Raw genomic sequence first — 17,872 nt, forward strand, 5'->3', positions numbered from 1 at the left:
ATTTTAGACAGGAATCCGAGCTCATTCTGGCTATAGCTTTCAATCAGTTCCTACTTGGTCTCCAAAAATCGATTGGACGCTCATTTGATTTCCGATTCCGAAAATCCCAAAACTGCAATTAACTACAAACGATTGCAGATAAGAATCCCACGTCATTTCAAATACAACTATGAGATAGTTCCTAGCTGTTAAAAAAAATCGATTGAACGTTTATTACGATTCCGCTCGTAAAATTTCCAGAACTACAATCAACTACAAACGATTGCAGACGAGAATCCAATGTCACTCCAACTCTAACTATGGAATAGTTCCTAACTGTATTTCAAAAACGAATTGGACGCTCAATTTCAAACTACAAACAAGAAAAACGTTACTACTATCACGAGTAGCTCAAAATCTATCAATTATGAAATTTTGGTTCAAATCCAACCAAGTGGGGTGCCCACTTCACGGAGCTCTTGAAGATACGCGTTGCCATCATATACGTAATGGTCATACCATTACATATATGATACCATTACATTTATCTCTTTGCATAAATATCTTGTGTTATCCTCGCTCAGAGGGATTTTGTAATTGAGAAATCATAGCAGGATTTCTCACCAATGAGACGTTTCGTGTGTAAAGACGCATTGATTATCGCTGTGGCAAGTTTGTTCCCATCTGTAGTTTTCATTTTGGTGACTTTTGAGAAAATTCTTGCTGCTGCTGTGCTGGAATGAGGCAGACTGAGCATTCTGAATGAGAATTTTGTCAACAAAGGGTACATTTGAGTGTCATCGCCTTTCTTGGTGACCGCCACATCTGCCCAAAAAGCAGAAATCTTGAGGTTTCTGAAATCCAGGGAGGGAGAGTTACGTAAGCTTCACCATTCAGAGTCCACAGATGGCAGCTCATCAACACTAATAATGGTCGGGAACTTAGATATTAGTGGTGCAATGGTTTCCAACTTCTTGATATTCTGGAGCTTAAGAAAACTCAATTACTTGAAGATTGTATTTTCCAGTGGTACTCGAATCGAAATTTAGGTCAAGGCTTTAATGTAAAAACTCAAACATGTCTTACGGACATCGATGAGTAATTGAGGATTGAATTTCGGGTTATTTGAAATCACCACAGCTGCTTTCGCACCATAGTAAATTTCCTCTGATGGTCGAAAATTTCTGGGATTCTTGTGATCCACGTCGGTCACCGAGCAAGCAGTCTTCAGAACTTCAGGTTGGATATAGAATTCTAGAAAAGTCTTGACTGTTTGTTCAACCTCTCCGTATAGATTACAAATTTGGGGTTCCTCAGACTACATCAGAAGATTCAAATTATTGAAGAAGGGGAGAACAAATTCTAGAAACTCCAGGTACATTTTGTTGATCGGATTGGTTATATCAGTTAGAACTTGTTCCGACACCTTCGAATTCTTCTCATTAGTCACTGCATCAATGCAAAACAATTCCAGAGCTGCCCAATGTTGAATAACACGAGTCACCACCTGATGCAGTGACAGCCATGGTGTTTGCGCAGGATATAACATTTTATGAGGCTCCAACTCAAGAAACTCCTGAAACTCTTTCAAGAGATTTTGTCGCTTGGGTGAGTTACTCAAATAATTGTAAATGTTGTGCAGCAAGTTTTCTGGAGTTCGGGGAAGGCTCAAAGATGCAGTAGATGCACACATTGCGAAACTGCGGCAAATAGACTTCATTATAAACAGGTGTGGAATTACCTTTTTAAATAAAGCATACGGAATGATGCTTCCCCATCATTGTGTTAGCACCATCCGCACCGAAACCGATCATATTGGTTTTCCAGGAGATTTCATGTCGATCAAATTCCTTACTAAATGAGTGTGAATAATCCAGTTGCGGATGCATCAGTCACTGGAAGAAGGGCAAAATTCTGATCTTCGTGGAATCATCAGAAGCGATTCTGACGATTACGACGAGATGCTCAATGTCCAATATGTCTTTGGACTCATCGATTATGATACTAAATGATTTTCTCTTCATTTCGTTGACCAAAATTAATTCAGCTTCCCTCCCTAGAACATTTTTCACAATTGCTGTAACTTTCGTTCTACCACACGACTTTTTTTAGCTACTTCTGAGTCAGGACATGTAGATTTTATGAGAGGTGGTAAATGATTTGCTGATCAAAATGGTGCATCGTGTTCAGCAAGGTATGCCGCCACACGTATTCCTCCATTTTTCACGTTGGTCATTAACTTGGGAGGTATCACTGAAAGACGGTAAAGAAGGCAATTTTGCTGTTTCTGTAGAGGATTGGCGTTAGTTTTATATTTCTTTCTGTCGAGATGACGATCCAGTGCCACTTTTCCTGACTTGATGCTGATGTCATCCCCACAAGCTTCACAATAAGCATGATTCTGGCTTTTTTGACTACTTGAAATCCAATTTTTATACAAACTGTTTCCCCATGTCTGAAGATACTTTTGATCATATTTCACATTGACTGTTATTGGACTATAATGTGAAGACAATTTTGTCTTCTGTTTCTTCCTGACTGGGCTTCCAGAGTCATTCTCGTTATTCTTATCCACTGAATCATCCACCAGAACTAAAATAGGTAAAAAAAAAAAGAGAGTGACGATTGACATCCAGCACCTCTTTGTTTACACTGACGATAGTCGAAAATATTGTGTTTTTTGTTGTAATTATGATCAATTCTCTTGAATATTACATACCTGCGAAGAAACGATAAAGTGGGGGGTAATGATGTGCTTTTTTATATATCGTTTATTATTGCAAAGAGGAATGAACAACAAAGAATCAGGGGAAACATAATACTAAAGTGAGTTTTGAATCGGAGTAGTTGAGTTGTCGATTAGATTAATAGAGATGGCTGTACACTTGTGACGAGGATATATTGAACTCGCGGCGGTGATCAGAAGTGTCGCCACTCTGCACTGAGGCGCGCGAAAAATTGGACAAATGTGAAAAAAAAATTGGCAAACAAAAATTTTTTTACAAGAGAAGAATAAATTTACATGGAAATTGAAATTTAGCAAAAAGCGGGAGATTACTGTATGAAAGCGGTAGGGCGGGAGATTTAGTCGAAAAGCGGTAGATCTACCGATAAAGCAGGAGCGATGGCAACGCTGGCGGGACTGCTACTGCCGAATTACCCGCACAGGCAGTTCGCCCAGCCGTCAGATTCGACCACTATCCCTTCGTTGGGGTCGAACTATTTTTGGCTTGGGGTCACTTCAACCCCGAGATCTGAGCCTCTACTTTAGTCAATCCTCTTTGGTCCTCCACGTGCAAGATTGCCTTCCGAGTCGAAGGCGAGGATGGGGTTTTTCAGGTCCCGTTACACGAAAAAAATTATTCTCTGAGTGAAACATTGATTGCTATTGGATTATTTATATAAAAAACGGTTGTGGTCTTCGAAAATTGTGATTTTCCAATCATTTCATTAGTGTATTTCAGAAAGTCGACTTCATTTTTTCCTAGCAATTATACTGTTGAAAAAAATTGAAATTCATGGATAGTTCAGTGGTAATTTTCAGGAGCAAAACATTTAATTTCATTTGAAAGAGGAGAGTCATGAAATTTAAAAATTCACTGAAAATTTAATGGAATTCAACATTTCTTAACAGTATGAAAATAAAAAGTTGCTTGAATTTTCATTTAAAACGTGAATATTCTGCACCCAATTCCTTACTCTGTATTTTCGACAGAGGTACTTGTATTGAAGTTATCTATTTTAGGGATTTTGAAGTTACGCAAAACAGTTTTTACGACATTTTTCATGAGACCTACGATTTTCCAAGAAATAACCTGTTGTGAATTCATCGTATCCTGACCCTCTGTGATCATCGATTTTGGTGAACGAAGAGGAAAATTTACTCCTTCTGAGTGGAAGTAATTAATCATTTTCAAAAGATAATTTATTTTGTAAACTTCTAAATATTCGAGATCTAATTATTCGCGTCGGAATAAATTTATCGCAAAGGAGTTCGAAAGAAGTTTTGCGAATTACCTTTGTTAAGGCTCCCCAACCATCCTCCCATTGGTGATTAGCATAAGGATCTTTTGGATATGTTTCTGTAGGATTTCTCGCTCCATGTCGGAATATCTAAACATTCAAGAGGTAAACAGAATAAGCCAATTTACCTTCCGAACAGATTTGATAAATATCGATTTTCATGGGTATTGTTCAATCAATTAAGGGGATAAACTACTGAATTTAAAAAAATCTGTAATAACAAAACGACTTCTCTGACGCTTTTCTCTCATGTGTTAATCACTTGAAAAAATATATCTATAGAACCATCGAATATCGCAGACATTTTTGCAAACCTGAAAAACCGACGTTTCACTCTGACAGATCCCAATGTAATTACCGATCATCAGAATGAGTCCCAATTTTTATACAAATTCAAAACACTAAAACGAACAAAACTCAGAAGATTGTACATCGCAAGGTAAAACTGCTCCCAGAAATAAATTTGCTAATTCCATTCTTTCGATTTTTGTGATTTTTCAGATTTGTGGGTGATTTAAAATCTAAAAATCATCCTATCGAAAATTCCATTCTTCAATTTTGTTTGTTCTACTATTCTGAATATTGTATAAAATTTCGATCCAATCGTCGGTAATTACATTGGAACCCTTCAAAATGATAAATCGGTCCGTGAATTTTTCAAAAAATTCCACCATGTTTGATGGTCTTATACGGCTCAATAAATATTTTTTCAAGTGAAGACGACTTTGTAATTGCAGGACATTCAACACTCAATACAATAGACTCCCATAATAGTCGCTCCCGTTAGAGTTGCGTTTCCCTTCGATCGCTATTTCGCCAGCGTAATGGTTTTCCATTCCCTGCTACTGTCGACTCCCGAATGTAAACACATATAGTCGGACCAAAATTTATTTTCCTTTTGGAAAAAATGCTTTTCCTTTGGTTTCACTGACAAATTAACAATTTGACAATAGAAACCATGGAAACTCATTACCTGAAACTAAGTTCTGCGAGAAAAGAATTTTTCGTTGGGCTACAGATGTTTTCTTAAATGCCCTATTGTTTCGTATTTCCACAAGACCTTAAATGTGAAATAACCTGACAGTAAATTTTTGAAAAATGAATTCAATTCACACCCGACCGTAACGAGGACAGATTTATTTGTATTTTACGGCGAACTTGATAAAATATTGTATATCCATTTGAAATTGAAAAGGAACGAGGCAAAGAGCACGGTGGTGAATTCACTGATAAGGTTTCTTAACACCAAGACGAATGTCATTTCTGTGGGAATGTTAGACGTAAAGTTGCTGTGACTAAATACAGTCATTGAGAAAGAAATGCAGTTAACTTAAATTTTAGTAAAAGTGTATTATTCATTGAGTATTTATTGAAGTGTATTATCAATTCAAAAAAAAAGGTTGGTCAGATCATTTTTTCTTCTAATTGTTAATGAAAATTCTCGTATAGAACAATCCGTGACCATGACGCTGGTTCTTTTTCTGGTTTTCACACTAATGTCTCTCTGCGTTTTTGATGAACCTCATATGTTTCATACTGATTAGAAAACCTACTAAATAAGTTTCAAATTAACCCGCCATAGTGCTCAATAGTTGCTATGCCTAAAATTGATGGGAAATCGATTATTTGATGCTTCGACATCATATTTCAGTGTTCAAAAAAAGCATTATGCATTAGAATACGAGTAGTCAGTCAGCCAATTTAGAAGCGCTTTTTTAGTGGTGTCCCGCAACTCTATAAGGAAATATAGTCACTTTCGTCGAATCGGCTACACTCCCAGGCGCGCGACTGTAACGGGAGTCTACTGTAGTGTATGCCCTTAAGGGGTAACGGAACCCGTCGCATGCAGAGGTTAGGGGTCTCCCCTATCGGTATAGCAGGTTCCCGTGGTTTTTTGGATTTTGTACTTGAAAAGTACAAAAGCCCATAAAATATAAATAAATGGATATAAATAAATAATAATGGTATGGAAGCATTCTACATCATCTTCTGACTCGTAAAAATACTTCCCTCTTACAATTGGTGCCCTGTAAAGGACATGTTACCTCCTGGATACCACTCCATCATCATAAACAAGTTTTTACAAAAATTACGCCACAAAAGTACGTTTTTGTACTCAAAATCTCTGTCTTGGACCTCACTCGATCGCTCTCTTCTCATGAAAGAAGCCATCGGCTAAGAAAAATCTACAAAAAATCGGTTTTTCTACCATGACTTAGCAGATTCCTACAAATAAAATGGCGTCGGCCTTGCCCTGGTCCTTGCCGTTAAATAATTTGCAATTTTTTTTGCATAAATAAGAAAAGCATGAGAAGAGAGCGATGCGTTCCGCTACTCTCAATACGGGGAAGAAGTTTGATTGATTCTCATTGCATAGAATCCAAGAAAACTTGTTTTTGGTAAACGTCTTTTTGTGGTCGGTTCCGTTACCCCTTAAGGGGTAACCCTTAGGGGTCCTCCCTATCGGTATTGCAAGTTCCCGGAGTTTTTTGGATTTTGTACGTGAAAAATACAAAATCCCATAAAATATAAATAAATGGATATAAATAAATAATAATGGTATGGAAACATTCTGCCATGCTTATAACACTGCTGATAGCCACATACACCCTCCATAACCTGTTTGACAAAAATTTCCAACGCTTTACGCGTTATCTGCTGATTAGAAAAAGTATTCTCTACTGTAATTACTAGCCTGTATAGGATTGGTTATCCCTTGAAATTCCACCAAAGACTTCAACCCATTATTAGCAAAAATGATGGCATGGGTAAACGTTTTTCTCCTCAAAATAAGTGTATTAGAGTATCCTTGAGGGCAACTCATCTCCTGAAAATGGCGATAGACAACAATAAGTCTCTAAAAAAACGTTTTTGTCGCTTCTCATTTTACAGTTCCCTGTAAAAACGGTAACGTGAGCCATGTCGTTAACTTTTCTGCAATTTTTTTTTGCAAAAAATCAGAAAAATAATAGATAGACGCCCTCCCTCAGGCTGCCCTCAATACTTGGTCAAAATTTCAACCATTTATATTAGATAAAATCGGAGAAAAATGGGATGAAAAAAACAAACTTTGAAAATTGAAATTTGAAAATTGAAATTTTCACCAAGTATTGAGAGGAATCTAAGGGTGTTCCTCCATCTCTTATTTTTCAGATTTTTTACAAAAAAAAANGCATTCTACATCATCTTCTGACTCGTAAAAATACTTCCCTCTTACAATTGGTGCCCTGTAAAGGACATGTTACCTCCTGGATACCACTCCATCATCATAAACAAGTTTTTACAAAAATTACGCCACAAAAGTACGTTTTTGTACTCAAAATCTCTGTCTTGGACCTCACTCGATCGCTCTCTTCTCATGAAAGAAGCCATCGGCTAAGAAAAATCTACAAAAAATCGGTTTTTCTACCATGACTTAGCAGATTCCTACAAATAAAATGGCGTCGGCCTTGCCCTGGTCCTTGCCGTTAAATAATTTGCAATTTTTTTTGCATAAATAAGAAAAGCATGAGAAGAGAGCGATGCGTTCCGCTACTCTCAATACGGGGAAGAAGTTTGATTGATTCTCATTGCATAGAATCCAAGAAAACTTGTTTTTGGTAAACGTCTTTTTGTGGTCGGTTCCGTTACCCCTTAAGGGGTAACCCTTAGGGGTCCTCCCTATCGGTATTGCAAGTTCCCGGAGTTTTTTGGATTTTGTACGTGAAAAATACAAAATCCCATAAAATATAAATAAATGGATATAAATAAATAATAATGGTATGGAAACATTCTGCCATGCTTATAACACTGCTGATAGCCACATACACCCTCCATAACCTGTTTGACAAAAATTTCCAACGCTTTACGCGTTATCTGCTGATTAGAAAAAGTATTCTCTACTGTAATTACTAGCCTGTATAGGATTGGTTATCCCTTGAAATTCCACCAAAGACTTCAACCCATTATTAGCAAAAATGATGGCATGGGTAAACGTTTTTCTCCTCAAAATAAGTGTATTAGAGTATCCTTGAGGGCAACTCATCTCCTGAAAATGGCGATAGACAACAATAAGTCTCTAAAAAAACGTTTTTGTCGCTTCTCATTTTACAGTTCCCTGTAAAAACGGTAACGTGAGCCATGTCGTTAACTTTTCTGCAATTTTTTTTTGCAAAAAATCAGAAAAATAATAGATAGACGCCCTCCCTCAGGCTGCCCTCAATACTTGGTCAAAATTTCAACCATTTATATTAGATAAAATCGGAGAAAAATGGGATGAAAAAAACAAACTTTGAAAATTGAAATTTGAAAATTGAAATTTTCACCAAGTATTGAGAGGAATCTAAGGGTGTTCCTCCATCTCTTATTTTTCAGATTTTTTACAAAAAAAAATTACAGAAAAAAGCCATATGTAGATGTGGAGAAAAGTAAACGATGGTTGCAAGCGTGCAATCGATCCAATTTTACATTAGAAAGAATAGCAAATCACACGTATATATACAGTAAGGACTTTGTGGGAGGTAATGGTCCATCGGAAGAGCATCCTGACCCCATTCAATGCACAGAATCCAAGGTAATTATGACTATGCTGTGTACTATTGTTCAATCCTCATTTTTCCCTCTCTCACTAATATCATTTTTCATTGTTCATCCAGATTACTATGCGACGAGTGAATCCAAAATTGACTAATACCGTTCCCAATGACCCAGAGCGAGATTTTGGTCCAGTGGAAAATGTTGACACTCCAGAAATATTACCAGAATCACAATATATCGTGCCAGAGACTACGCAGCAAGTTAAGACTGATGTCAACATCGAAAATGACCCAATAGTTGAAGGGCATGCGTTTAATGCTGACAATGCTGTAAAATACCAAGTAACTATGGAATATAAAATTGCTATGTTGATTTAATGGGTCCACTTGAGGTGATTTTATTAACTTAAATGGGATAATTTCTCATCTGATAATTTTCATTTGATTTTCACAAGGCTCAGGATCTCCCTACACCAACTAGAAATGAAATTCAATGTGATAAAGAGTGCCAAACCAATATATCAACTCAAGACGCCAGCACAGAAATCTGCCTGGAAGTAGAAGGAATTTATATTAAGAAACTGCAAGCTAGAATTGCTGAATTAACAATGCATATAGAAAACATTGCCTTCGTCTATGATGAATTGAAGAGGAATGAAGCAACCTTTGAGTTCTACACAGGGTTCAGTTATCAACAATTCGATGTCTTATGGTACTTCCTGGGTCCCGAAGCATCGAAACTACAAATTTGGAGAGGCAGCGACACTCCATTGCAGCTTAAGAAGAAACGTATCAAACAAAAATTAAATCCAAAGAACCAGTTATTTGTAACGCTCTCTCGATTGCGAGATGGATTCTGTGACGAGGCACATTTCTTTATTTTTTATTATTTTTGTACATATTTTTCCCCAACACACACAGCCCCCTAAAACGTAAATCCCGCCACCGTTGGTTACCCTTTCCCTAGACATTCCCCTTGTTACCCCTCTACCATCGCCCCTGGATTCAACGACGAACAGCCGCTGAAGGAAGTTAGCAGTTTCGAACCACCGGGAGTGGGTGAAGGAGCCGTCGCCCCCGAGAAACGCCCATGGAGAAGCTACAATAATCCACCGCCCTTCGAATTCACCACCGATACGGCTCTGGATTGTGATCGTGGGCACAATCTCAACACCTTGATTGGCCCCGATTTCCCTCGAAGTTGACCCGAAAGAACTCGAGATCCTGCGAATTCCCCCGAATTAACGAAGGAAAAGAAGAAGAGAAGAGAAAGGACGTCACCCAACTGCCCCGGGAGTAACCCCGTGCCCCGAGAATATTATAATAGGGAAGCCCCGTCCATTGTGCATTGAAAAGTATAAGTGAAAAGAGGAAATTAATACTGTGAGGATCATCTTCCCAAATCGGATCAGAATCCCGGAATCCTGAGGTGGAACGAAGGCTCCAGTGAAGTTGGAAACTGCTGGAGACATCGAAGAGTGGACCGAAGCCCGAGTTGTACCCACGTGGTTGTGAGTACGAGATACATTTCCCTTTTCACATTTTCCCCCGTGTTTCCTGAGATATTTACCCGCCCCCCAACGGTGAGCCCACACTTTTCTTCGATCAGCCTCCTTCGAGTCATCATCGTTATTTCGATATTTGATTGAATCCCCTAGACACGACTAGCTTCTTCCCTTTGTATTACGTTAGAATCAACCCATTTTACGTGTACAAAAGTAGCCTGGCCTCCCCCACTCCCTAGATCTCATTGAAGGCCTTATTTACGTCTTTTGACGATCAGAATTGTATTTAGAGAAAATATAGTTGATTATTCTCAAATTATCCCTTATTTGTCCCTTTTCTTGACTCCCCCTAATCGTCTTTGCAGAAATTAGTTTAATAGAATCTAGAAAACGGTCACAATTCTTATTAGAAGACCTCAGTTTTCGTACTGGCTTGAGTCATAGTTGGATCTCAAAAATTATAGTGACTTGGATTCAGTTTCTATACCGAAAGTTTAAGGAGCTGAATGTTTTTCCATCACGACAAATTACTAGAAAGAAAGGTCTACCAGCGTGTTTTGAGAAATTCAAAGATATACGGGTAATTATTGATGGGATGGAAGTGAATATGCAAAGGCCTCAGGATTACAGGGAACAAGGAAACATTTATTCAGCTTATAAGGCCGACAACACCCATAAATTCCTGATCGGTATAGTGCCTACAGGGGAAATTTGCTTCGTCTCTACCGCGTTCGAAGGCTGTATCAGCGACCGAGACCTCTTCCATCAGTCTGGCCTCCTGGATTGCCTCGAGGAAGGTAATGCCGTAATGGCTGATCGTGGATTCAACATTAACGATTTATGCTAGTCAAAGAAATGTTCATTAATAATTCCGCCATATTTGAAAGGATGATAAGCTCTCACAGCTGACGAAGTTTTTTTAACTCGAGGAATTGCAGCTGCTCGAATTCACGTCGAAAGAGCAATTGGAAGGATGAAGGAATACAGAATTCTACGAGTTATTCCAACGAATATATCATCTATTATGTCCCAGATGGTATTTTTAATAGCCATGCTGGTAAACTTCGGTGAGCCATTATGCACATAATGCCATAAACTACATTATAAAAAGTAACATATTTAGATGTAACTCATTAATGTAATATATCGATGATATGAAAGACGAGCTCATCGTATGTATAACATGCAATAAAACCCAAATCTCAGCAAAGGCTATTCTCCTAAAAAAGAATTAAATCTAAATCTAAATCTCTAAAGATAATCACTGCAATCAACTCCATTTCCCTATAATTATCCTCAGATACTTCAGAGTTACCTTCTGAACCTCAAACCAGTCCCTAAATTTTGCAAATATTCTCTTCAACAACATCAGAGCACTCAGAACAATCCTCAAATCCATCATTGTCACCAATAGCTCGCCAAACGCACTTAAGCTCACTACTATTCTTTCAAAAGCACTTATAGCAGTCATCTAGGGACCGACCCCCTTCATTCTCATGACATCTAACCCCAATTTATTCTCCAACATGCTCCAACAACTGTAAAGTCCTCATTTACTCTTATCCAATATCTCTCGTCTCTCCATCTCCCATCCCTCTCTCACTCTGAGCCATCAAGATCAAAAGTTCGAAGCCAGCTAATCAAAACACTCTCTTGTAATTCACAAATGCCAATGTAGTCTGTAACCAATGTAGCCTATCACAAGGCGGGGCTGAAAGTGGACAGATGAGATGAATTGTAGAGGCTGAAGGCTCAAAAATCCTCACAGCAAATACAGTATGGACGTGTGTGGAGTTATCGTTAAAGTAACCCACTCGGCAATCTAGTGATACCTGGGAGTGAGTCTTGGGATGCAGGTGGTAGAAGTGACAGTAGCCGATGAGGGGTGAGAGATCGATGGGAAGAAGATATGGAGTGGTCTGACGTTGAGAAAATACTGACTTCTGAAAAGGAGGCTTGGGTGAGGGTGACGAATGGACAAGATGGAGAGTTGTAGATCCATTTTTTTCTGAAATCTCTGCTAGTGATGTTGTTGATAGGATGAAATCCAGCCTGGACAGCTTGAATTCAAGTTTTCTGGATGTTGTCGCAAGTGTCAAGAGTGAGTCTTGCCGTTCTCCATGTTTTTGCTACATCGAAAATTCAATGAAGGATGAATAATTGTAAATCTCTGGGATCACGCATTTCGAAATATTCAACAATGATATTCTTTCCAATTCGAGTCAACTTTGAGATCAAACTGTCTATCAAACATTCGTCCCTGTAAATTCTTTCAACTTTCAGTGAACCCTGCCCATACCGAAGGATAAAATCGCAAAATTTCACATTCAAGATTGCCATAGTCGTCATAAATTCGAAGGAATATCGATGATTTCTCATCAAGCAGATAGAGTTTTCATCTACATCGGTAACAAATGAATCATGTCGGTCTTCGGAGAATCGTGATGGGCACTTCACTTTAATGAAATATATGCATTCATTATTTTCCCCTAGAATGAAACCATCTGGCGCACAGCATAATCCTGGAAATGATGGATTGACAATTATGCCATGTTTCCCAATGGGAAATACGTCAACATTCCTAATTGCTTTGTACGCATCAATAGCCAATTCTTTACGTTCTTCCCTCAAGACAGAAATGTCCATAGCTTTAAATGACAACCACAGTTTTTGGGCAATCAGAGGAGCAATGTCTTGGGCGGTGAAAAAAGTCTTTGCCTCTGATGCCATAATACGTAACCGAGTTTCTTTGTATCGCTCGATAGAGGAAGGAGGAATTGCAATCCAGAAAGATTCATCCGTTTTTACTGCTAAGTCCTCTAGAACCTTATCCAATTGTACTTTCAACAGAGCTCTCCTTTCCGGGTCCAGATCGTGGTCATCGTAATCTATTGAAATGAGGTAGTCGAACATCGATAGTTTCTGAAGGGATTGGAACCTTCTGATGAAATCTGCATGTTGCCGTTTTGTGTTGGAGTCTCGAAGAACGATGGTAGTTTTTGGAGTAAAAAGCAATAGTCGTTTGCGATCTCTGTCATTCTTCGCTACATTAGACTGGCCTTCTTTAGGGTAACTTACCTCAAGAACTGCATGTGGATGATTTCCCTTTTTCCTACCTTGATTCCAAGTCTTCAATTTCGAGGTGCCCGTCAGAGGCTCGAAATCAAATTGTAAGGTATAATCTTCGAGGGCAAATAATATAGCAATTACGTAGGAGCAATTTTTTGACTCTCGGGCTTTGCATTGACAGCTTGCATCGATTACATTCCCATCTGCATTTATTGTCACATGTACTCTATATGACCCTGTAATCTTGTAGGCGGGATCGACGACGGCTTTCACAAATAAATATTTATTCTTCAAGCAATCTTGCAATCGTTTTACATGCCCGAAAGCAAATGAAACTCTCCCTCGTTGCATGCATTTTGAATTTCCACAATTCGATTCATTCTCATCTGGACCGTCGTCTGCAATGAATTCTAAATAACACGAGGATCAATATTCCTCATAAAATAATTATCACCTGCACATTGGTAAATTATCTCGATGCAGAGTAATTTCACCATGAAAAAGCGAACAGTAATTAGCAACAAATTTGCCCTCATTTTCAGGCTCTCCCTACTTCATAATAAGAATTATGAGACATTCAGGATATTTATTTTTGAAAAAATATATGTCTTCATGTGTGGGAAGATGAATTATAGATTTTATATCTCCAGAAATTAATTTCTACAACAATATTCAATCACAATGCATTATCATTACCAGAATCATAGAGGTGACCACCAACTTTTTCATTCGCATTCTTGATGTACCCTCGTAATTTATCATAAGAATAGCCACGTGGAATGGGGCATGATGGAAATGGGGACCATCCTGCATGAGGCAGTGTGGGAGGAATGTTGATCTGGAGGATATTATTATTTTGCTCAGTTCTTTGCCTTTTTGCTTGTAATTAACTACCCTTATGGATGCCTACAAAAATCTCCTCTGCATGTCCGCTTGTAATACATGCTTCTATTCTGAATGGGAAAAATGAAGATTTATTATTTGTCTTTCAAATGCCAAGAATACAATGTATTATCGTGAGCAATTTTTTAAAATATTCAAGGAAAACAAACAGAATTTCCTTGAGATGCCTCTAACCTTCCAACTAAATCAACTTTATTCCCGGTGGTGGGGAGGTTACGATAAGCAAGCCATCGTTTTAGATCTTTCACAACATTCTGACTGATATTGGAATGGGGTAATTTGGCACCAGAAACCTAATTTTCGGTTAATTTTTGCATTTTTCAATGAATATAGCTCAACACATCGAATAGTTTGATCCATTTAAATGTGGTTATGTGGGTTACCACCTGAGCGCCCTGATTTCTACACCGGGTGGACCGTCAGCGCCTCTATTCGGTTTTCTGACGTTCTTTGGAAACAAGGCTAATTATTGATAATGTTTTAATGGGATTTTTTACGTCTCAAGTACAACCCATACACTCCGGGAACCTGCAACACCGGCAGGCCGCATTTGGCGGAAACCTACTATACCGACGGGGGGCCCCTGAAACTCAGCGTGCGACCGCTTCCGTTACCCCTTAATATAAGGTATTTATGGCGTGGTCAGAGGAGGTCGAAAAAAAGTCAAGAAATGGATGATTTTTTTTATACATTATTTGGTTATTTCAAAACGGCTTAGGAGAATTGTTTAGAAAAGATAATTAAAAAACTCATGAGAAACGGGAATTCTGCGTACGTAGCTTGAAATAGCGACAATGTCAAGGTTAGAAGTCGTGGAGGGGTACACGCGGCAAATACGAATGGAGTTTATGAGGAATGATTTCGCTATGTGAACTCTGAAGCGCGGTTGAGGCACAGTGAAGGGTCACTCAGCGGTCCTATTCGCGATCGCAACGTAGATGTGGGAGCCATCAACTAGTCTTTCCACTAACTACTCTTGGCGGGCAACCAATGAGATTACTGGGTTCTCTCTGATCTCATTGGTTGAGCTCCATCATCAGCTCCCTCCGAGGGGTCTCATTAGTTGCCGCTCAAGAGTAGTTAGTTTAGAGACCATTTGGTGGCTCCCACATCTACGTTGCGATCGCGAATTACCGGACAGGGTACTAAGTTTGGCGTTAGTGCGCATGCGGGGCTCGGGTGGTGCAGAGTGGGGCGAGGTCATTTTACCATCAGGATAGAGAAATGTCCTTCATATTTTACAATTGCAATTCTTGATATTCTTTATCTCATTGACATACAATATGTGTTTGAAAATGAAAAGCAAATATGAGGATTGGAGATTGCTCAAATCTATTATATATCAATAGATTCTTTTGGAAAATGCAAAGAGCATAATGTATCATATTGCTTCGGTATGAAATTTACCAGACCCATATTCTGGACCCACTTTAGTTTTAATTTTTTGGAAACCTTTGTATGAGAAAAAATAACATTAAAGTTTTATATTGATTATTTTTCCAAACCAAATATCGGGCAATATAATTGGCCCATTCGACATCACGTGGTACAAGCTACAGGGTTTTCAACTGATAATTTTTTGATAATTTTCTCTGGTAGTTGCTATATAAAAAACAAAACATCATGCAGTCGCATTAACCCCTCGTTAAACTGACAGATTGAATTCAATTGTGTCGTTGTGTTAATTATACAATTTTCGTTTCTCAATTGTGAGTTTCCTCTCATGGTCCAATTATATTGTCCGACATTTGGATTGGAAAAATAATCCCCCGAATACCACACGAGCTTCAAAATTAATCGGGCATTTTCCTCAAGGTTCCCTGCATACAAACGAAGTCGTCAAGTTTTTCAGGAAAAATCACTCGTGCTTCGCACTCGTGATTTTTTAACCTGAAAAACTTGACTCCTTCGTTTGTTTGCAACGAACCTATCGGAAAATACCCGATAATTTTGAAGCTCTTGTGGTATTACAAGTGAAAATTTGAATATGCTACGCATTTTATCAGTTGAAGTTCCCTTGGGGTTGACTTCCTAACGATCTCAAGTATATACCTTTAATATAACAAGGTACACTTACTCGTGAAAATGATAAGTCTTTGCACTTTCTGTTTCTGTTTCGGCAAAAGACACATTGTACCATTGTGTTTGCGGGTTCCTTCTTCAGAAAACAAATAAAATAAATCAAGGCTAATTCATACATACTCCCAAAATTACTTTGTAGTTATGGAAGAAGGGTAAAATTACCATCCCCACAATTTCACGAGAACGTTGACGCACGCGCATCGAGGTCTCGATTAGTACCCTGGCCGGCAATAGGAGCGCTTGGTGAGCCTTCAATTCGACTCAACTCCGACGTGCTGGGCCCATAACTTACCACCGGAGTAGAAACTGGATTGCAGGCTTTTTCGTCGTCAGACGACTATTTTACAAAACCCAAATTCTTACATGATCAATAATCTTGATATCTATAGTGCAAGAATTGGGGGTTCGCTGAATAGTCGTCTGACGACGAATAAACTTGACATCCAGTTTCTACTCCGATGATATGTTCCATTGCCTTTCAACTAGTACGTTAGTGTTCTAATGAAAATGATATTATATGCGCACTGAGTGAATAAAGAACATCATTCAACTATTAATTGTTTGAAAAGTTGTTTAAATTTCAATGTAAGGTCACTTACAATTGCAATCTGCTTAATAGACCGGTGATCCTTCTTTGGCGCGGATACGCTATATACCAGTAGTGCAGATCCTACAATAATACCTAGTAATACAACAGCACAACACATCCCACGACGTCCAGATCTGCAGTTCTGGAGCCAAAGACTCCTCGTAAAGTCCATTTTTTGCTTTTAATTTATAAGAGATCAAGAGGATATCGCAAATCAATTTTATAATTATTGACCTGAATTAAATATCAACAGTATTGTACAAGAATAATCTCATCAATTCGCCGAAGAGTAAAACAATTCGATCGTTTTGTCGCGATTATGATGAGACTGCAACTGACAAACGATATGCACGACTGTTGCAGCGGACTGTATTGCATTTTTTATTTGAACAATGGAAACGGAGGATTGGGGCTGCTGAGATAGAATCTGATGCAACCATATTCCTCAGTCGGACAGAACACCCGATGCGTAATCAGAAGCTCCGGGGTTTAATTCTCGGTCTCGATCATTTTCTCAGTCCATTTTTCTCGTAAACTCATATCGAGAATCATCCCGGTTGCACTCCCACCTACTCCAAAATCCTATCCAACAATATCCTTGAACCACAAGAATTCCGTCCCCTCTTTAGTTGGGGTGTCAGTAGTGTAGTAATGCCGGTTCTGGCAGAACGTTTTTGGCGTCGACCTGGTCGTTGGGGCCCAGTAGGGGGGTCATGAAAGTGGGTGGGTGGGTGGTTGATTAATTCGCGGGGTCGCGGTTCAATTCGCGGTTTGATTCGCAGGGTCGCGGTTTAATTTGCGGTTTGATTCGCGGTTTGATTAATTAATTCGCGGTTTTTCCCTCGAAGTGACGAAAGGGTTAATTAATTCGCGGTTTGATCCGCGGTTTGATTAATGAATTCGCGGTTTTTCCCTCGAAGTGGCGAAAGGGTTAATTAATTCACGGCTTAATTTGCGGTTTGATTAATTAATTCGCGATTTTTCCCTCGAAGTGATGAAAGGGTTAATTAATTTGCGCGGTCACGGTTTAATTCGCGATTTAATTCGCGTGGTTGCAGTTTAATTCGCGGTTTAATTAATTAATTCGCGATTTTTTCCGTCAAAGTGATGAAAGGGTCATTCAATTCGCTGGTTAATCAATTTCATTCGCGGTTTTGCGTTACAAAGGACCTTCTCGGTGGAACTAGTCAATCCATCCCGCGAGGGGG

At 38.8% G+C, this 17,872-nt stretch overlaps 1 protein-coding gene across 2 annotated transcripts in view; it reads right to left on the minus strand.

Annotated features, from left to right (window-relative positions):
• Positions 1–17,872, minus strand: part of LOC107042419 (prostatic acid phosphatase) — a 139,744-nt gene that overhangs the window by 102,409 nt on the left and 19,463 nt on the right. The window contains exons 2-3 of one of the 2 annotated variants that reach the window (XM_015263457.1): positions 16,675–16,842; positions 3,997–4,092 (exon numbers count right to left, since the gene is read on the minus strand). In XM_015263457.1, coding sequence (XP_015118943.1) covers positions 3,997–4,092; positions 16,675–16,842 — 264 coding nt within the window. The remainder of the gene's footprint in view (positions 1–3,996; positions 4,093–16,674; positions 16,843–17,872) is intronic. The other variant, XM_015263460.1, reaches the window with a different exon arrangement.

Source organism: Diachasma alloeum, unplaced genomic scaffold (assembly GCF_001412515.2).
Source record: "Diachasma alloeum isolate Michigan unplaced genomic scaffold, Dall2.0 Dall_scaffold_00461, whole genome shotgun sequence".
In the NCBI taxonomy this organism is placed as follows: domain Eukaryota; kingdom Metazoa; phylum Arthropoda; class Insecta; order Hymenoptera; family Braconidae; genus Diachasma; species Diachasma alloeum.